Below are 20,333 nucleotides of genomic sequence, written 5' to 3' on the forward strand. Positions count from 1 at the left end.
TCTTCAGTAAGGTTGACCACATACCATTTTTTTTAGTAGGCCTAAGGTTGACCAGCGACTGTGGCGACTAACTACATTACACACCAGGTGCGACGGTCACGTGCATTCAAAACGGAAACAGGAAGATAGGGAAGAAAAGTCTGACTTTCTGTCAAAACGATAGAAAAAATAACTCATGATACAAAATACACGTCTACAAAAAATACTGACATTTTGGATTTGTTCAGCGTTAAACATGTGCCCCAATCAATCGATGAGGTAAGTTAGGGGATATGTGTATGTGTGCCTGTTTGGACTTGGTATGACGTTTGACAATGTAAGGTTGTTTAGGATATTCAGTGATTCAATCAATCAAGATCAAGATTTCAAATACCACACTCAGTTGATTATTTTCATCAACTGTACAATAGTAGTAGCCTACTAGAATGGGCCTACAGGTGTATGATAATGGAATTAGCCAGAATGGGCATTTCTGAGTTGTAGGCGTAGTTCAATTAGAGATTCATTTTATTCTGATTATGAAATGTTTCCCTTTTCATTCCCCAAAACAGGGTTCGTATACTCCTTGGTCTTATGCTGTATGTGAATCATACCCTCTGTTCAGTCATCACCCCTCCTCCATTGGGTAAGCTCGTGAAAGCATACCAGCCCACATTCACAGTGGACTCAAAAACATCCAGTAAAGCCCTGGGGGGTATTCCAAGTATGTGGTTTAGTGATAAACCTGGGTAAGTTAACTCAGAGTAGTAAACTAAGTGGTAAACCTCCTACAACAAGAGCCCTATGACATCGTTTTGTTAGGCGAATGAAGCCATACAGCACTTCTATAAGGGGGTTTACAACTTACTTACCGAATACTTGGAATACCCCCCCCTGATGTCTATATTCAGAGACAGGATATTTGTCAGAAAAAAAGAAAAAAGTTGATATGTACTCAAGTCATTATCAAAGATATGTTTACAGAGAAGATCTTCATAATGTACTGTAAGTAGCCTTCAATACACTGGCGTGTTTACAGGAAGTAAACAAATGAGTTGGCGGTAATTTGGCAGCAGCACCTTCATACTGTTCAAGAGGGGGGAGTAGAGTTAAAAAACAGTAGAATTGTTCCTCATGTCTGAGACAGAGTCCTGCTGGATGCATCACTGGGGAATAATCTGGTCTTTTCTGTCGAGGTCAGTGATTCAGCAGAACTCATGATCCTCCCACCTTTTTATAGGTTACTCTTAGCCAGCCAGCCGGTCTTCCACTGAGCGTGAAGGCACTTTGAGGGTCTTGGATGACTCACCGGGTCATGACCAAGTGGACGCATTGTTAATTTGTTATGTTGTGTGTCCTCATTTCATCCCTGTTTGATTCCAAGTTTTTATCAATAAGGGACCTTCGTGATCTCATGCCATGAACGCAATTTTTGGGTGTCTGTGAAGTCCAGCTTTCTGGGTCACAAGGTGCGCTTTGATATTGAAGGTAAAAATTGATAAACTTCCACTTTGCTGTTAACTAAATCTGCCAGGTTTGATGGAATGAGTTGTAGCGATTCAGAGTCATTTGAAGATGATGATGTCAAGAAATGATTTCAGATGGAACTGGCATACACCTCCTATCTAGTCAGAGAGCTGCCGAATGTGGGTACACCATTCTGTTCGATCACCATGGAAACCTGGTTTTCCGTGCGTCATACCTGGCCTGCTATGTGGACAGTAAGGTAACACTGTCTCAATCTCCCTTTCTACTGAAGTGGAGTATAATGTGCGGTATGAAAATAACCCAGTCACCTCAGATATGAATACATTTCTCCTTGTTTTTCATTCTTGGTTGACGTCTGTGCCTCGCGCTGTTTTGTAGGCAGACTCTGAGTTCTGGCTGCAGGTATGGTTTGTGAGCTGGCGAGCAGGTGGGCGTGCGAAGGCCTATCCCCTACGCCTGCACTGCCTCCTACCCCAGCCCTGGAGCCCCCGTGATGTCATCTGTGAGGAGAACTACATGGAGGTCAGGCAAAGGAAGGAATGGCTATTTCTGTCAGTCTAAAGTACAACGTATATTATTCCCTATACACGTAAAACATGAACTTTGGAGTTCCTTGGTTTATCTTGGTAACACTGAACAGTGTTATGGAGTGCTATTAAAGCTCATTCAAGTGCTACTGTCCTATTGGTCTTCCTTGTGCTTATATAGGCTCGTGTTTGTTGCATCAGGAGTGGTATTGCAGATAAAGACTGTTTAGGCAAATTGCTAATTACAATTTTGTTTAGGTAGCTGTTCTGTTTGTATTAAACATAACATATATCTGTATACCATACAAAGGTCAATTTATTTATTATGTGTGTGTAAAGAACTGCAAAGTTTAAGCAATTTGACATTTACATCACCATGTGCTCCTGGACTTAAACAATTCTAGAAATAAAACTTTTATCATTGTATTCCAAGGTTTCTATCAAGCCTCAGATCCCAGCTCCTCACAACCATAGCGAGAAGTGGATGGATGCTCCGCCCATGGTTTGTATTAGTAATAATGTTACCATTTGGATTCATTTCAAAATCAAAATGAGTAAATTGAACACACACGAGGCACGGGACATGCTGTTGCAACCCAAGATCTGGTATTTGTTGATGGAACTGAAAACGGTCGTCCTCTGTGAATTTCACTTTCATTTCCGTCTTTGTGTACCTTGACATTTGTCTGATTTCCCTGTTGTCATGATCCTTGGGACATCCACTTCCTCCCCAGCCCCTTGTTGCACTTTTCCCCACTTCTTGTCATTTAACTCTCCATCTCTCATTCAGCGTTGTTATCTGTCTGTCTGTCTGTCTGTTTGTCAGTCGTCTGAGGCGAAAGAGCAGCTGAAACAGGAGGGCCTGGTAGTGTTCTACAGGCCAGGAGTGGTCAAGGAGCCCCCCCGGGCTATGAGGGAGGTCCTGTCGTTAGGATACGTCATTAACGTCACAGAAACCCGCGTTGTATTCCGCTGCGTTTACTCCTCTCCCCGGTCTCACACACTCACGGTCAGAGTAGTATATGCAGTATAACAACACATACATTAATTACGGTGTTCATCATCTGTGTAATATTATCTGCCATATGTGTCTTTTACTTAGGACAAAGGAGTGTTGGTGGAGGTAGTCAGTGCTTTCATTCAGATCCAGACTCAAGGGCTTGTGACAGTGATGGATGTCTCAGTGGCATGCATAAAGAGTAATGACTTTTGTTTATTTTTTTCCATCTTCAGCCTTTTCATTATTGTAACCCCTAACTATCCCATTCTGTTTGCAACATTCAACATCTTTGATTTACATTGTGGAAAGAAACCTGTGGAGCTATTGTGGTGTTGGTTGCCACCTTGTGGCAGTACATGTAAATGGAAGTATCTCTCTCTCTCTCTGTCTATCTATGTGTGTGTCTCTCTCTCTCTGTCTATCTATCTATCTGTCTCTCTCACTTTCTTTCTTTCTCTCTCTCTCTCTCTCTCTCTCTCTCTTTCAGGTGATGCTGTGGTGGAAGGGGAACAACTGGTGTGGTTGTCTCCCCTAATCCTCAGTCCACTGGTTCACGGGGTGTTCAAAGACAGGAGTGTGAGGCTCGGGGTTGGTAGACAAGCCCTGAGCGAGTGCACAGTCCGTGACCGTGGCTACAAGATCACGTCAAATGACGGAGTGCTGCAGGTCAGGATCCCATTTGGTGCAGAGGGAACACACACTCGGGTAAGAAGGCCATTACACATTACACGTCATTTATGTTCTTGTGTATTTCCCAAAACTTGCTCCTGAAGTGCCAAAATGTTTAGGTCGTTCACGGTTGCCTGTTGTGTACACTAGAGTGCAAGGCTTTACTACCTTCATATAATAGTAAAAATAAAGTCTAAGGATGATTTATTTTGGTGCTAAAGGAGCAAATGAACCCATATACCTTTGCGGCTCTTTCCCATAAAAACATTAACATTTGCCTTTGCACACAATACCTTTAAAGAAATAATGAATTTGTGTAAATAATGCATTAGATTTCATAAAACACTGTTGTTGTTGTTGTTGTTGTTGTTGTTGTTGTTGTTGTTGTGCTTCGCTCTGTTAGAGTGCTGGAGTAAAGGGGCAGCTCTCCAAGGTCATTTCTCTCGACCTTTTCTTTATGCGTGAGTGGAAGGATGACCTTTGGCCTCTAACCCAACACCGCACCTTCAGATCTCTCCACTCCCTCTACCTCCCCCACACACCAGTACTCATCAACAGTTAGTGCTCATATCTCCCATTATTTACTGTTACAGTATATTTGCCATTGACAGATTCCTCTGTGGTAAGTAACTGAACTAACCTGAGTATGTTTGTTTACTATATAGATGATGCATGCATTAAACTTTGTTGGTTATGCCTTACTTGTTGCTTATGCCAAACTCACAGACACCGTGTGTTCTGAGAAGACCTTCTCCGTCACGGTGGGGGTGTTCCCATGGGAGATGTCCCTTAAGGATTTATCCATAGGAGGGGAAGCTGTGGCATGGCCAGAAGCCCAAAAACAGGCTCTCCATTTCTCCCAGGTCCACTTCAGGAATGGGAGCTTCATTTATCAATTGAGAGTACCTTTCTCGTATCCAACTATATCCCAGAAGGTGAGATGGAGAGGGAGGGATGTTTGAGGTATAGAAATAGAAATGTATAGAGAAAAAAAATCACAAAGATCTTCATTCATTCATTCATTCTGTGAGACATCCTATAATCACCACTAGTCTACTAACATGTCTAGTAAAATGTAAAATGTAAATCAGGTTTCTAGGCAAATTATACTTGCGTGTACAAGGAATTTGGTCTCTGCATGTATCCCATCCATGAATTAGTGAACACACAGAGCACAAAGTGAACACACAGTGATGTGAAGCACACACTAACGCGAAGCTGTGAGCTGCCTTGCTATAGCGGCGCTCGGGCAGTGAGAGGTTAGGTGCCTTGCTCAAGGGCACTTCAGCCGTTCCTACTGGTCGGGGATCGAACCGTAAACCCTCCAGTTACAAGCCCGAAGCCCTAACCAGTAGGCCACGACTGCCCCTAGTAAAGGTCTCTGCTGGTAAGGGATGTTAACTCACCAATGCTCTTCTGTACCAGCGCATGAGAGGAGGCTATAGGAGGCTGAGCCTGGCTTTCACTCTAACCTTCAGTCTGAATGCTGAACAGTTCGACTACAGCGCCACCGTAGTCTGTGATGAGAAGGAGACAGGTAATTCAGCCATTCTTCTTCATTGTTATCTCTGTGCACATGTACCACTTACTTACTTACTTACTTGTTTGTTTGTCTGTGTTTGCATATGTGTGCGCACACATGATGAACTTTTTTTTTTACTTTTCTCTCACTGTCAATAATACTTATAACTAATAACTATCCCACAGACACTGGTCCATGGCTGGAGGGGAGCTGTAAAGAGAGCAGCGTGCAGGTCCAGCTCCACTACGGCTCCAGAGAGCGGCCGTGGGAGCTGCGTCTGGGTGGCTGGCCGCTGGACTGGGAGCTGATGGAGCTGGGGGACTACCAGGTGGAGCTGGAGGAAGATTACCTCATTGTGGAGCTCCCGCTCTCCGCACCTGGCGTGACCTATGAGGTAGGCCTACGACAGACTCGGATGCTTGAACTTATGTTGATGTTATAGGTGGGGTAGGTGGGGAGTGACAAGTGACAGTCACTTTTTTATTATTATCATTGAGCACTATTGTTGTTGGATTTGTGATGACTTCAAAAGGTCTCTTTTCAGAGCCTGACACTTCAGAGTGTAGTTGCGAAGGTAGAGGCGAGTGTAGTTGAGCTGGACTCCATCCATGAGCAGCACACCCTAACGCAGCGCTGCAGCTTCCCTGTCCGAGATCTTCTGGGTAACCCTTGTTTTTTCGCTCATTCACTCACATGTGCACACACACACACACACACACACACACACACACACACAGACACACACCCTTAAATTGCTTAGAAGACTCTAAAGTGTTAAAGTATTACCTAAAGAACGTCTGTCTATATAGCATGTCTTCCCGAGGGGAGAATGGTGGTTGTTGTAGATACATCTCGGACCCTCCCCCCTACCCCACCGAACAGCACCACCCTAATGGATCCATCCTGTGGCCCCAAGCAAACAGACAGCACCAGAGCTCTGTTCAACTTCACCCTCGACTCATGTGGTACCACTCAGACTGTAAGCTCATCCCACTCAGTCTCTCTTTCCCACATAGCACTGTATACACACACACACACACACACACACACACACACACACACACACACACTCTAAATATCAAACCGGACTGATTGTTTGTTTATTTTATTGAATTCAACCATGCACTCTACAAGACTTTTCAGACATAACGCTGAATAATCAGAAATGACATATAAACATATGGTACCCGCATGAGTCTAAAAATTACTTGCCCCTAAATTACATCTAGCTCCTGTCCATTGTTCCTGCTACTTGTCCTCAGGTGGATGGAGATTACCTGGTATATGAGAACCAAGTCATTTACACCTATGATCTACAACCAACAGATGAGCCGGTCATCCACAGACACTCCCCTTACAGGTGAGCTCCCCCTGCAGGCCAGTTCTCCTCCAGAAGATTTATTATGGGATATTAATAATATTGATTGAGGAAGGCTGTGTTTTAATCACTTTATACTGAACTTTATACTAAATACTATGTGCACTCCACTGGTCAAGTCAAGTTTATTTATATAGCACATTTCATACACAAGCGTAATTCAGTGTGCTTTACACATAAACAAGCAAGAAATAATATTAAATAAAATCATTCAAGTGTAATACTTAAAAAGGAAAGTACATAAGAGAAAATAATAAAATTAATAAATAAATAATAAAAAAAAACATAATTGCGCTGATAGTTACCTTAATCTCTCTTTTTTTATTCCGCATTTTCTTCAGGCTGACCATTCAGTGCCGGTTTCCAGCCAATCACACCAGCATGGTCTCTCTCCGCCATCTGATGAACTCCTCTGCTTCCATGCCACTGCCACCCAAAAATGGCCACAGATCTAAGCGCAGGCTTCAGTGGTATTCCTTTGTTAGAGGTCAGTGTATGCTTCCTTAGAATCATTTTAACCCAGTTTATTCAATTTAAGAGAAATAATTTTTCACTCAAATTTGCTTCTCGCGCCGGTTAGGTTTAAGAACACCAAGAAGCTTGTTTGGTTGGAAGGACTGACAGAAGCCTAACTGACCATTGCATAAGGTGCTAATTAATCATTGTACATCGATTCTGGAATGGATGATGGGCGTTGTGCTGACCATCCTTTAAGAGAAGATGAAGGTTACAACTACTTGTCACTTACAATCAACACAACAAGGACAAGAAATGACAGAAGAAGAAATGTAACATGATATTTTCTGTGCCATATTTTCATGTGCCATGATATTTTCTGGGTTTTTTGTTTCGTGCTTAGAGTTCCTGAGAATGCTAAACACATATTGCTCCTTGAGTCAGTGATGTGATGTGCTTGGAAGGCCTGTCGAATAGGCTGCAACAGAGGCCCAGTTTCTGGTGGTCAATGCCATTTCTGCCACCCAGCATTTCATTTGTGTTTGATACAATTAACACCAGTAATATAATTGCTATGTTTTCTTATAATTATATTTCTCAACTTTCATGTTAATATGGCTCATCTAATAAATGCCTCACTAAGATACAGTGTCTGAGACATCATTGGTCACTTCATTTTCGAAGTGACACTGTTGAAATATACAGGTGCATTTCAATCGAGTTGATTTATCTTTTCTCAACAGTGTTACAACATGCCAAACGCGTATTCATAGTAGTGTTCAATGTCGTGGGACGTGGGTATCATGGCATAATTTTCCTGTTCACGCCAATAGGAACATCGCTCAACTAATTTCACTCAAGCTGTAAGCCTATGCTAGATGTTTCTACACTCTGGTTCACACGAGGAATGCGTATATCAAGTCTTAATGATCTGCAAGGGCTTGCCCTTACCTGTTATTGGTCGTTCAAGGACGCGTAGGCATCGTATATTTCAGTCATACAGATGTTCATTTCAGTCTTATTTAACTAAGTGTTACAACACGACACGAGTCGTTTCTGTTGAAGCGATTTAAGACGCATTAGACGAAAACACACGTTGGATTATAAATACACATTGGATACAATGACGATTGGCAGATTGCTAAAGTGAGTGTGATTTTAAAAAATAACTAAGATAACTTAAAAAAAAAAAAAACAAGAATGATAGGCCTATGCAGCTCTATTAACCTTTGTGGAATGCTGTTGTTTTTCCGACAGATGTTTTGCCATATTTATATTGCTAAACAAGTCTGATACGAATCAGAGTAAGTAAAGCAAGTTTCAGACACTGTTGAAATAAGAAATCACATTTGGTAGCTATCATACTTTGTTGCAAACGGTGAAAGTCTAATTTTTTCATTTTAATTAGTCCCTTTTAAGGTGACTGCAAGGTGCAAAGAGACAAGTATATTGTTTTCCATGGAACATTCGGTAATGGACGTTCAGTGGGAAATTGGCAACCTTGCTCTGACTCATCGACTGGCCATGATTCGCGGCTACATCATCCAAAACAACACGCGGCACATGAACCTGGAGGTCCCATTATTTTCTGTTGGTTACAAATACGAGGTAGGCTATTGTGAGTGCCTGTAGTGTACATAATGGAAACTGCTGTAAGTGAATTGGTTATGATTTCCGATATTGTTGACTTGTGCGCCAGGACATCAACCTCAAGCACTTCTATGGGAGTTTTGAAGTGATCTTCAGAGACACAGACACCTGGAATGTGACGGAGACTAAAGTTCAGCGATGCCTCTTCAAAACCCGTGAGCTCATAGGTTAGCCTACTGTTCTATTTAACCTCTCTAATCAGGGTTGATTGAAAAAAAATGCATCCAGTTATTGTTTGCCAAATATGTATTGTTTTTTTTTTTCTGCAGAGATGCATAAGATATCTTTTAAAGTTATCAACCAAGCCCAGCCTTTTCTGTTGTCCCTACAGTGTGTGACCCTAAGGGAGTGGTCAGTGTAGTGACCACCACAGCCATGGTTTTACCGCCGTTGGACCCAAACAGAACATCCCTCCTGGATAGCAGGTGCCGTCCAGTGGAGACGGACAACAGTCGGATGCTCTTCGTCTTCACGGTGGACACCTGTGGGACAAAGAGTTGGGTGTGTTGCCTATACTTAAATGTGCTAAATAATGACCTACACTGGCATTACCCCAACTTACATGTCCAGGCTCTAATAGATAACTCACCTCTACAAAGTCTTTTTATTAATAGTATTATTTTCATTTTGGTTTTAATTGATTCTTTATCTGGTGTTCAGATGGATGCAAACTATTTGACCTATGAAAATGCGATTGTCTTGATAAGAGACCTTTTGCCAGCGAAACCCACCATAACTAGAGACTCTGACTTCAGGTAAAAAAAAAATCAACAAATGTTACTCAGTTTGGCTGTAGTATTTCACTGTTCTGGGGAAAAAAAACACGAAGAACTTATGTGGCGTTTGTGGTTTTTATCTTCCCTTTGAGCCACAGGTTGACTGTTCGTTGCTATTACCGCAGTACTGGCATCTCTGTTCTCTCTGTGGACAGCACACCTCGCAAAAGCTTTCTGACTCCTGGAACAGGCTCCATCCTTGAGCTGAGACAAGACAAGACTCGAAAACGTAAGCTGTGGTATGAGAGACTGAGGGACAACATGTTCTGTTGGAAGATGTCCTGTGTGTCAAAACATTGGCTGCCTATTTGTCCCGTCACTTCATGGATCTTTTTTTCCCCCATCTCTTTCTGTTTTTCTTCCTTCTCTCTCTCTCTCTCTCTCACACACACACACACACACACTATTTCACCTGCTCACACATGCACACTCACACTCATGCCCATGTGAAAATAGGAAGCAGGTTTAAGGCTGTTGGCAGTGATTTCCTTGGCATTGTGAGGGCCAAGGCTGCAGTCCCTCAGGCACAGAGGCTCACGGAAGAAGTCGCCCCAGAGCCAAAAGGTGAGGAGGAAACGGCAAGTTGTGCCAGTGAGGTTTGGGCTTGGTCAGGGACTTGGTAAGCCGTTAATCATAACAGGAATATAATCTCACTAAATCATTTGTTGTTTTACTTTTCAGGTGGTTCTGTCTATGTGCCAGTTCTTCTTGTGGTAATTGCTGTTCTGTGCATATCGTTTGTTGCCATAATGATTTTTTTCTTCTTGAAATAAACACATTCACACAACAATGTCCTTGATTATTTGAAAATAAACTACAATGGATTGGAAATCCATATGAACTTAAATTAGTTCATTCACTACACACCCCTATGGCATTAACCAGAGCAATAGAAAGAGACAATTGCGACAGTCTTTAATGTTGCTGCCACACGATCAATAGTTATGAAAAACCTGAGTCTCTTATGAGAGTGTCACCACTCTGTTTTCTCTACTAAGTATTTGCAGACATAGTACTATATGCATAGTATAGTTTTAAAGTCACTACATGGTCTACTAATTATAACCCTGCAGTATGGGCATCAGATATCTAAAATATTGTGTCGATGAGGGAGTGGCTCATTAACATTTCTACAATAATACAACATGATATCCACTTGAAGAGCATAATCTTTGCTTTGAGATAAAGACTTTTGGGGGCAGTTGTGGCCTACTGGTTAGTGCTTCGGACTTGTAACCGGAGGGTTGCCGGTTCGAACCCTGACCAGTAGGAACGGCTGAAGTGCCCTTGAGCAAGGCACCTAACCCATCACTGCTCCCCGAGCGCCGCTGTAGCAGGCAGCTCACTGCGTCGGGATTAGGGTGTGCTTCACCTCACTGTGTGCTAAGTGTGTTTCACTAATTCACGGATTGGAATAAATGCAGAGACCAAATTTCCCTCATGGGATCAAAAGAGTATATATACTTATAATTATATACTTTTAGGACTTGTGACACCCAAGCCTTCACCGCCATAATTTCTTTTGTTTTATGTTCCAGCACACCTGATTTGATTACTATACATCCATTAGGGTGGTCATCTAATCAGAACCCAAATTAGATAATTACTGACTACCTAATTTAGCTAATCATGGGCATTGGTAGATGATTATACAATGAGACGTCTGAGAACAGGGTTAGACAGATGATTACAAAGAGGATATTGTGAGACAATCATAAAGTAGAACAGTATACGTACAGAGCTATGGTTTATGTATATAATATAAATGGAATATATTTATAACATTACAACATGAGTGCTATCTAGTATTTTAATATGAACTGTAATGATACTTCACAGCTGATTGCAATCAGTTACTCTTAGTTCAGCACAAATGCATTTGTCTAATTTTCATTAATGACAGGTGAAGTAAATCCAACTCATCAAACAGAAGGAAGATAAAAGCAAGGAGAGGGGAAATGTCAGCATGTTCACAGCAGTCAGGATTTCAACCAGAAGCTGTAGTTAGGTATTAGGTGGTTAAGCTTATATTAGACACTTCTTCTGATCAGTGACTATGGCTGTTGGACAATATTTGGGGTTAGTGACAGGCTTGAATTGTGAAAAAAAAAAAATAGTTTTAATATCAGTAGTTCACTTGTGTAGTTGAATTGAAATGTTTCTATTTTTAGAGTGGGTATACTCCTTACGGGGATCCTGACCCAATTTAGTTGTTTCTGTGATCAAGATGGTAGGTTCTTTTGTTCTTCTTTTGTCCTCTGTGACATGTTTTAATTAGTGAAAGTTCCATACTCACCTGTTGGATTTGTTTCAGTGCCGTTTTCTGCTCAATGCCTGGACCATCAACTTATGATTGTTGTGTTCCTGCCTGATGCAACAGAACCTCGCATTGAAGCAATAGGTATGTTTTTGTGACTTCTGTTTGCCCAAATAAAAATTACAAGCTTCTCGCATGAATTATTTTTGTTGTAGTAGATTCTCGGGGAACGTTTCCAATCCCTGAGGGTGGTTGGGCCCAGTGTGGATACACCTATCATGCCTCGCCAACACTAGGAATTGCTGTCCTCCGAGCTTCTTACTTCTCTTGCTATACTGACAATGAGGCGGGTTATCCTTTTAAAAGTGTTATCCTCTTTTAAAGTTTGGCTTGAATGTGGAGGTCTTATTTTTATTTCTGAAAGTATAGCAGTTGAATGAACCAATCGTCCTTTCACTACTCTAGGGTGATGAGACCTTTACCTTCAATTTCCAACTGATCATGACCAATCATGATGAGGAGATTGTTCATAGAATCACAAAGACCTGTTTTCCTCATCCGTGGTCTTACCGAGAGGTTTCTTGTGAGGAAAACTATATGGAGGTATGACTTGGCTGACTATCCAGACACTCAATGATTCTTTAGAATCTATTCAGATGGAGGCCTTCTGTTGCAGGTATCTGTGCAGACTTCTTTGCCATGTCCCTTGATGCAGTCCTACAAAGATGTTGAGCTGGCCTCCGCCCTTTCAATGGTAAATGCACCAATAGTCTGTCTTTTTGTGTATACCTCTTTAAAATCTCAATGCATGGCTCTTTTTATTATTGGCTTCTCAGGCCCAAGAAGCGGCTACGTCCGTCTGGCAGATCATGTTCGTGAGGCAGGGGAAAGGGCCTGTTGTCCTGTCGGTGCATGAGGCCCAGGATCTGGGGTACTTTTTTGATGTTACCGTGGGCCGTATAGTGTTCCGCACTGCATATGGGCAGGAGTACTCTGTAACTGACATGGTAAGATACTCTGTGTTGGGAGGGCATTGTGTAAACCCTGAACGTGTTGGGAGGTATATTAACAGACGTTAACCTCAAATCTGTCCAGGTAAGTGGGCTTGAGGTTGAAGAGATCAGTCCAGCTGTGTTTCTGCGACACGGGCTTGCTACCATGGTCGTGGATCTGGCTGCTTCATGCTCAATGGGTGAGCAGGCTATTGGTGGTCGAGTTAATGTTGCATATTTCCCCCAGGTGTTTCCTGATTTTTTTTTTTTTAACTCCCTATCTTAAGATGATGGTTTGTATGACAATGGTGCCCTCATATGGAAGACTCTCACTGTGATGGCTCCCATGGTGTCTGCCCACTCTGGATTTAAAAGCAAAGACATTGGCATTGGTGTGAAGGGTAGGCGCCTTGACCCCGACGTTGCGGCAGAAAGAGGGTTCACGCTTGATGTTGGCCCAGAAACTGTAGAGATATCCATCCCATATGCTGCTGAGGGTGGCTTCAGAAAGGTAGGCATTTGGCTACATCTAAAAAGGGTGGATATGTACGCGAATGCTTTTTTTGTAATCTGATCTGTACTGTCCCCTGTCCAGAGTTTTGTGATGGATAACACATATCATGAATTCTATGGTGTATGCCTCTACTATGAGCATATCTTCACAACGGATAATGATACCCTTGAAAGCAGACTCCACTACATCAAACCCATGACTACTCCAGTCATATCCCATACTCCTTACACAACTAATTGTGAGTATAGTTAGGATTTAGTTGTGTTGTATTAGATTTATCCCTCATTCTCGCCTTGCCAGGCTCCTAATTGGTTTTTGTCTCCTGCAGTAACTGTTCTTGAGGAGCGTGTCTTCACTGTCTATGTGGGTGACTTTCCCTTTGATGTGGAACTGGTTTCCGTGAGTCTGAATGGGAAGGACATGACCGTTTCGGAGGCTACACAGAGTGGTTATCAGATTTCCAAGATTCTACATGATGATGCCCATGCTTATACCATTCGTGTTCCATTTGAAGACCCTGTAGTCTCAAAAGTGGTTGGTTTTGTTTTTTTACTGGAAGTCAACAGATTCCGAGTAACAGTTGCAAGATTTGGACAATGTTTTTTTTGTTTTTCAGTATTTCGTGGAAGGAGTCCTAGAATATACTCTTGACATCAACTACATTCTTCGCATCTTGCTTCAGGAGGATGAGTACTTCCATTTTACCACTGTGGTAGCTCATGTCATGGATGTCTGTAAGTGATCAAACTTTTGATTATTTTTGATAACTTTTGATATGCTCTTAACTTTTTTTTTTTTTTTTCTCCAAATAGACCCACCATATTTCAATGGTCTCTGCATGGATAATGGCATCAAGTTCAGGATTGACCACCAGGAGTTTGACCACATGTGGGAACCTGGTGTCGGTCCATATCCCCTCACGCAGGAGCTGGCTGACACTCGGGGATATATAATGACTAACAACAGTCAGAGTCTGACATTGGAGGTTCCCCTCTTCACAATTGGTTACAAATATGAAGTGAGCCTTCAAAAGCATACTAATCTCAAGTAGAAATCTTTCATAGTGTACTTTTTAATTATATTCTTTTTTTGTATGTACTTTGCTTTACCAGGGACCTTGGTAGTGCAATCAATCCTTTCTGTCCTTTCCTGTTTAGAATGTCTCCCTTGAGCAGTTTTTTGCCACGTTTGAAATCCTCATCAGGGATGCCACATCTCTGGAAGTTGTTCAGTCTTCAGGCAAGATCTGTCGCTTCCCCACCACTGAGATGCTAGGTAAATTTACAGACCAAACTTGGGTTTTTTTCTTAATAGAATTGTTTATTTTATATATATATATATTTTTTCAAATCTTTTTGTCCCCACCAGTGTGCTCCCCTGAGGGTGTCGTAACCGTGGTGACTGACCTCACTAAAGCCAAGCCTGGTGCGTTACCTTCCAAAACTACTCTGCTGGACAAGACCTGCAAGCCCAATGAAGCTGATGAGACGAGGATTCTGTTTAAATTTACACTCAACAGCTGTGGAACAAGAGTCCAGGTATACTGCAATTTTATAATTTGCACTTTGTGATTATGACTGTCTTGCTCTGGGATTCTTATCAGTAAAATGTACCTACAGGTCGCTAATGACTTTGTGACTTATGAGAATGAGATCCTATTAGAGACACTCACCCCTGAGGATAAACCAGTGATTACCAGAGATTCTCCATACAGGTAATGCCTTAATTTATATTGTGCAGATGCAGCACTACTAAATGTGGTAAACTAATGTCTTCCCACCCCCACCCCTGACAGAGTAATACTGAGGTGTGTCTATCCAGTGCATGGGGTTAACAGACTGTTCATTGATCGGAGGTTTCAACCTGCCACCCCTGGCAAGGGAGCAATGACTATCCAGAAGCCGCTGAAAAGTCTGGTCACTGGTAAAGGGTATATTGCCTAATCAATATCGGCATTGTATTCATGCTGACTTCTCACTATAGCCTTGTTTTACAGTGCCACCCAAAATGAAGACCACTAAAGCGCCCACAATAGTCACAATGGCTCCAACGGTCTCCACTTTGACCAGAAAGACCCCCAGCACCAAGAGGCCGCTGAAAAGTCCAGTCACTGGTAAAGTATAAGTATATACACTCTTTTGATACCCTGGAAATCCAGAGTTCTCGCGAGAGCACAATGGAATTGTCTCTGCGAGACACTCTGGCAAAGAGCAATGATTCACGTTACTTTTTCCCCTTGCATTCTGGGGAACCAGCTAAACTGACAAAGACAGCGCTGCAACGTTGGAGGAATGTACACATTGGTAGTGGTGTTATCCGATTGCGTTGAAGTCCGAAATCAAGTGTTACCAATTGCATGCAGTGAGATTTTTAAATGCATGCTTGTTGCTGCCCCTTGAGTTGGGCCATTACATTGTTCTTTGCCAGACCCTTAATCTTTCTAGATTATCAGGGTCTGGATTTTCCAGGCTACTCTTTTGAACCAGTGAGGGGAAATTTGGTCTCTGCATTTATCCCAATCTGTGAATTAGTGGAACACATTCGGCACACAGTGAAGTGAACAATCCCTCACAACCCTTACAGTGCCACCCAATGTGGAGACTATGAAAGCCACTACAGCAGTCACAACGGCTCCAATGGCCACTTTGACCAGCACCCAGAAGCCAGCCAAATTTGTACTAGTCAAATGGCGACCTGGAGGGCTGCAGAACATGATGCTGCCATCTTGACGTGGGTGGGAGATTCTTGTGTACCAACGTGTGTGTGTGTGTGTGTGTGTGTGTGTGTGTGTGTGTGTCATTTATTCCAATTAGTGAAACAGACACAGCACACACTAATCCCGGCGCAGTGAGCTACCCAGCCGTGCCTACTGGTCGGAGTTCGAACCGGCAACCCTCCGGTTACAGGTCAAGTGCTAACCAGTAGGCTACGGCTGCCCCCAAATGTGATGTCATTTGTGTGTACTAACGAGTTATATTTCTTTTTACAGGGGTTGAAAGGATTACAAATGTAAATGAGTGACTGGATGAATAAATATGGATTTTTGTAATATTTCAGCATATTTCTTTTGGAGTTCAAATAATTAACAGAAGACTTAAAATGGGATTATTCTAATTTGGATGTCAATTCAACTGTCAAAAACCTTGGGCCACCATGAATGTCAGAGCAATTTTCTTTAAATATTTTAACTTTTAAATGGTTTAGAACTATTAAAATGGTGACACTTAAGTCTTGGTGTCCAAGAAATTATTTCTTTGTATTTTTTGCACCTGACCATCTTTAAGCTTATGGGTGTAGTGCTCATGTTCTTCGGAGACTGAGGCCAAGGCCACTTTGGGCCTTCAGTTGCTTTCCACCTCTGATCAACTGCATATGGACAGCCATCAGTCAATGACTTGCCAGAGCCTTTCTAATGAGATGCAGTACTCAGAATCCTCCATAGAAATGCAGCAGGGTCAGTATTTTGTTTCTGGTTTTGCGTTCAACCTTAGCGTTCCACGTTAACTTTTTTTTTTTTTTCTTTTTTTTTTTTTCTTATGTATGTTATGTATTTGTCATAGGGTGGGTTGCCACATTTGATTTGTGAAAATCCAGGACACCCAACCCCCCCCCCCCCCCCAAAAAAAAATATATACATGTATTATAAATTATATATTATACAAATTCTTTGTTATAAATATTAAAGAAATGATGTTAATTGTATGCACTTGAACTTAGGCAATATAATAAGATGTAAGATATTTAATCCATAAACTCTAGCCTTGTTTTGTTTGTGCCACATTGGTAAAACATTATGTATAGTATTGTATAATTTTTTACAAGCAGTTAAGTTTCATATATTAAAAGGGGATATCAACAATGACACCTGGAACCTGCCCGTCTATCTCTCTGGTGCGCACTCAAGATGCGTTTCCCAATTAATTAGAGTAAGTAACGTTCAAGTTACGTGTAGATGCTGCTGCATGATCATCCTTGCATGTAACACGAAGTTGGTGCATTTTGACATCGTGAACAGAAAAGAAAGAAAAGCAGTAAAGCTATTTATTGGCTACATTTTGGTACCCCCCTCTGTTCCTTGGTGCCCTTGTGCGTGATGCTTGTGGTGAATACAATGTTGAAACATTTCCTATAGTTTCTTACCTATATATTTGCCCTGATGCACTCGTTGACACAGACTCCTTTCCCTGCTGCTGTTATATTAGCCTACAGAGCAGGACAGGTGCATGTATAATCATCACATATCCAGTTCATAACAATTAAATTAGATAAAGTCACCTACAAATGAAACAGAGGGCGCTTGTTTTATTGAGCAGGTCTTGCATAGAAGCCATAATAAGGCCATATCTGTTTCATTTCATTTCATTATTTGAAATTTTAGGCTATGGTATGTTTATTTTTCTTCACACAGGATGGTAGTGTGCCGTGGGACATTTTAAGTGTCAAAAGTGTGCCGTGGCACAAAAAAGGTTGAAAAACACTGGTTTAGATGATGGACTTAACTTAATTTGAATTTAATGTAGTTTGTCTTAAGACCAACATGGTACACAGCACAATATTTACCTCCTGGTTGCAAATATGGGAGACACTAACTTTATAGGTTCACTGCCTGCACTCAGCAACTCCATCCAGACATGTGCAAACTCTGCACCAGTTATCAAGCAGAAAATATTTTAAATTGTTAAAAGAATGGGGTGTGTGTGTGTGGTGGGGGGGGGGGGGTAATTAACAGATTACCTTTATTTCAAATACAAATTTCTGTTCAGAACATTGAAAAAAAGTTTTTTGTTGGCAACATATCAGTAGTTTCTGTTTTTTGTTTTAGTTCCATGAACCGGTTGAAAGCCTTGGTCTCGCATCCTGCCCCTTCCTGTATGCCTCCCACTTCAATAGGGGAAATGGCTGCCTGATAACTACACAAAGTGTGTTGCAAGATGGCCGCCAAATTCTTTGCCTAGGACTTTGTCTATGCTCTCATTCTAAGGCAGTTTGGTTTTAAGTTATTTTTTAACAAGGATGACATACAAAAGGCATCAATCACATGATGCTTTGTATCATATTTGGATACTAATCTCCATCTGCACTGGCAGGCAGGTCAAGAGTTGGATGCAATTGACATCATGCGTGTGCGCACACAGAAAAATAGTATAAATATCAAAGGGTTGCATACATGTGTGCAGAATTATATTAAAACAAGAGGAAGACTTCAGCTCAGCCTTTAATTTCTGTGTCTGTCCAAGTTTAAGTGTAAAGCAAGAGAATGACTGTGGCTTAGAACACTATACAAAATGTGAATATTTTGTGAAATTTACATGTGTAAGCAAGCATTTGAGTTTCAACAGTCATTGAGCAACCACATCAGAATCAGAATTGCCGGTATACAATCCCTGACCAGTGGGGCAAGGCACCTTACCCCTCACTGCTCCCTGAGCAGCTCACTGCTCCGGTTTGTGTCTACTTCACCTCACTGTGTGTTCACTGTGTGCTCTGTGTGTTCACTAATTCATGGATGGGATAAATGTTCCAAATTCCTTGTATCCTTGTATAAGTACTTGGCCTAGAAACCTGATTTGGGGCAGCCGTGGCATACTGGTTAGCACTTCGGACTTGTAACCGTTGCCGGTTCGAACCCCGACAGCACGGCTGAAGTGCCCTTGAGCAAGGCACCTAACCCCTCACTGCTCCCCGAGCGCCGCTGTTGTTGCAGCAACATGGTCTGTGTTGCAGGCAGCTCACTGCGCCGGGATTATGTGTGCTTCACCTCACTGTGTGCTGAGTGTGTTTCACTAATTCACGGATTGGGATAAAGGCAGAGACCAAATTTCCCTCACAGGATCAAAAGAGTATATATTCTACTATATATTTACATTTACATTTGATTTACATTTACATGCAGTTAGGTGAATTAGTACCATAATAAAAATAGCCTAGGCTAGTGTTGAACTATATTTTGTACATTTACATATTTAGCTAGCCTACTTAAAGTGACTTACATGTCAATTCTATTAAGGGACTACAGTGCCCTGCCTTGCTTTTGGGCAGAACAGTAGAAGCTGGGAATTGAACCCACAACTTTTAAAGCTAGCCCCCAGCTCCTTGCACTATCACCGTCCACGGTGTTACTGAAGGCTAGCCTACCATATAATTTAATGTCTTTCCAACTTATTTTACCTTCAAACGGGAACTGTCTATTGTTTGTCACGTGCTATATTAGCACATTAGCACATATGCATAACCCCTCCCTCCATGCCACAGCCGAACTGTGGCCACACATACCTTTTCTTAAAATAGTTAAATATATAGATATATAGACTTTACTTTACTTTATTTCTGCATTGTTGCACTGTTGGACTTTCTCATTTGCACTATCACCATGACCACTATCACCATTGCACTATCACCATGACACTCATTCACACAGAGCATTACTATGCACAGAGAATCACAGGCTCAGTCCCTGCCTCAGTCATTGCAAGCACCTCTGATTGATTAATCACATGTGGATACTGTTTTTAGAATTGATTTAGATTAAGTGTTAGTTAGTATAATTTGTATTTTAGTATATTTAGCATATCTATTCTTTATCTTACTGTCCTTATTGCTTAGTTGTGTTTTTATAGGCTATTATATAGGGTGATATCAGGTAAAATGGGCCATCAGCTAAAATGGGCCATTTAAGGTTTGGGGGTCCCAGCCCCTCTGGAATTTAGAGCCAATGACTGCAAAGGATTTCAGACTGTTGTCATAACTGTGCTTGACAAGTAACAGGTGATTTGATTGGTTTATGGTTGCTATGGTGGGCGGGGCAATAGTTCAAATCAAGACTGCACCAGAAAGCTGCATGGTAAGTAGCCTGGCATATCAAATGTAACTAAACTATTATAAGGATGATAAATCTATAAAAAACAAACATGCACATAAAAAAAACTGTGCATAATATCTGTCTTGATGGCATCCACCAGAAATAATGCTGTTAGTTTGGTATATGAACTTATTTTTTGTAAAAGTGATGTTTTTCTTAGCGGCCCAATTTACCTTAACCCACTGAGGTAAAATGGGCCACATGGTTTCAGCTAAAATGGGCCATCCTCTGTGTCACTCACAAACACACATACACATGCGTGTGAG

General features: G+C 41.7%; 3 protein-coding genes and 1 long non-coding RNA gene across 4 annotated transcripts; all 4 read left to right on the forward strand.

Annotated features, from left to right (window-relative positions):
• Positions 1 to 166: 166 nt before the first annotated feature.
• On the forward strand, positions 167 to 1,977 carry LOC143128068 (uncharacterized). The gene is made up of 5 exons (XR_012987795.1): positions 167 to 258; positions 552 to 625; positions 1,378 to 1,467; positions 1,581 to 1,705; positions 1,846 to 1,977. It is a non-coding gene; the product is annotated as an uncharacterized LOC143128068 (long non-coding RNA).
• Positions 1,978 to 2,743: 766 nt separating this feature from the next.
• On the forward strand, positions 2,744 to 7,663 carry LOC143128069 (uncharacterized). Its single transcript, XM_076289748.1, has 11 exons — positions 2,744 to 3,003; positions 3,097 to 3,193; positions 3,482 to 3,699; positions 4,067 to 4,598; positions 5,089 to 5,200; positions 5,371 to 5,579; positions 5,730 to 5,847; positions 5,995 to 6,164; positions 6,448 to 6,545; positions 6,905 to 7,050; positions 7,144 to 7,663. Exons 4-11 carry the CDS (start codon positions 4,329 to 4,331, stop codon positions 7,182 to 7,184), a joined length of 1,164 nt encoding a protein of 387 aa, XP_076145863.1. The 5' UTR covers positions 2,744 to 3,003; positions 3,097 to 3,193; positions 3,482 to 3,699; positions 4,067 to 4,328; the 3' UTR covers positions 7,185 to 7,663.
• Positions 7,664 to 7,988: 325 nt separating this feature from the next.
• LOC143128070 (uncharacterized) lies at positions 7,989 to 10,229 on the forward strand. Its single transcript, XM_076289749.1, has 9 exons — positions 7,989 to 8,165; positions 8,277 to 8,323; positions 8,428 to 8,627; positions 8,719 to 8,836; positions 9,001 to 9,170; positions 9,330 to 9,424; positions 9,544 to 9,674; positions 9,902 to 10,009; positions 10,127 to 10,229. The coding sequence occupies exons 1-9, from the start codon at positions 8,143 to 8,145 to the stop codon at positions 10,216 to 10,218; spliced, it is 984 nt and encodes a 327-aa protein (XP_076145864.1). The 5' UTR covers positions 7,989 to 8,142; the 3' UTR covers positions 10,219 to 10,229.
• A 1,974-nt stretch (positions 10,230 to 12,203) lies between these two features.
• LOC143127075 (uncharacterized) lies at positions 12,204 to 15,151 on the forward strand. Its single transcript, XM_076288379.1, has 11 exons — positions 12,204 to 12,305; positions 12,539 to 12,709; positions 13,020 to 13,205; positions 13,290 to 13,446; positions 13,537 to 13,742; positions 13,825 to 13,942; positions 14,021 to 14,226; positions 14,366 to 14,483; positions 14,577 to 14,746; positions 14,828 to 14,922; positions 15,004 to 15,151. The coding sequence occupies exons 1-11, from the start codon at positions 12,204 to 12,206 to the stop codon at positions 15,149 to 15,151; spliced, it is 1,677 nt and encodes a 558-aa protein (XP_076144494.1).
• The last annotated feature ends 5,182 nt before the right edge of the window (positions 15,152 to 20,333 follow it).

The sequence above is a fragment of the Alosa pseudoharengus genome, unplaced genomic scaffold (genome assembly GCF_046254945.1).
Source record: "Alosa pseudoharengus isolate Yale_2024_CS ecotype anadromous, Long Island Sound unplaced genomic scaffold, YU_APseudo_1.1 YU_APseudo_1.1_scf_17, whole genome shotgun sequence".
Taxonomy (NCBI): Eukaryota; Metazoa; Chordata; class Actinopteri; order Clupeiformes; family Clupeidae; genus Alosa; species Alosa pseudoharengus.

Coding starts and splice junctions, on each gene's coding strand:
- LOC143128069 (XM_076289748.1), top strand. CDS start 4,329: ATGATGCATGCATTAAACTTTGTTGGTTATGCCTTACTTGTTGCTTAT. Junction 5,201..5,370: donor CTGTGATGAGAAGGAGACAG/GTAATTCAGCCA, acceptor ACTATCCCACAG/ACACTGGTCCATGGCTGGAG. Junction 6,165..6,447: donor CATGTGGTACCACTCAGACT/GTAAGCTCATCC, acceptor ACTTGTCCTCAG/GTGGATGGAGATTACCTGGT.
- LOC143128070 (XM_076289749.1), top strand. CDS start 8,143: ATGACGATTGGCAGATTGCTAAA. Junction 8,166..8,276: donor ACGATTGGCAGATTGCTAAA/GTGAGTGTGATT, acceptor TTTTTCCGACAG/ATGTTTTGCCATATTTATAT. Junction 9,171..9,329: donor CCTGTGGGACAAAGAGTTGG/GTGTGTTGCCTA, acceptor TCTGGTGTTCAG/ATGGATGCAAACTATTTGAC.
- LOC143127075 (XM_076288379.1), top strand. CDS start 12,204: ATGACCAATCATGATGAGGAGATTGTTCATAGAATCACAAAGACCTGT. Junction 13,206..13,289: donor CTGAGGGTGGCTTCAGAAAG/GTAGGCATTTGG, acceptor TCCCCTGTCCAG/AGTTTTGTGATGGATAACAC. Junction 13,743..13,824: donor ACCCTGTAGTCTCAAAAGTG/GTTGGTTTTGTT, acceptor TTTGTTTTTCAG/TATTTCGTGGAAGGAGTCCT.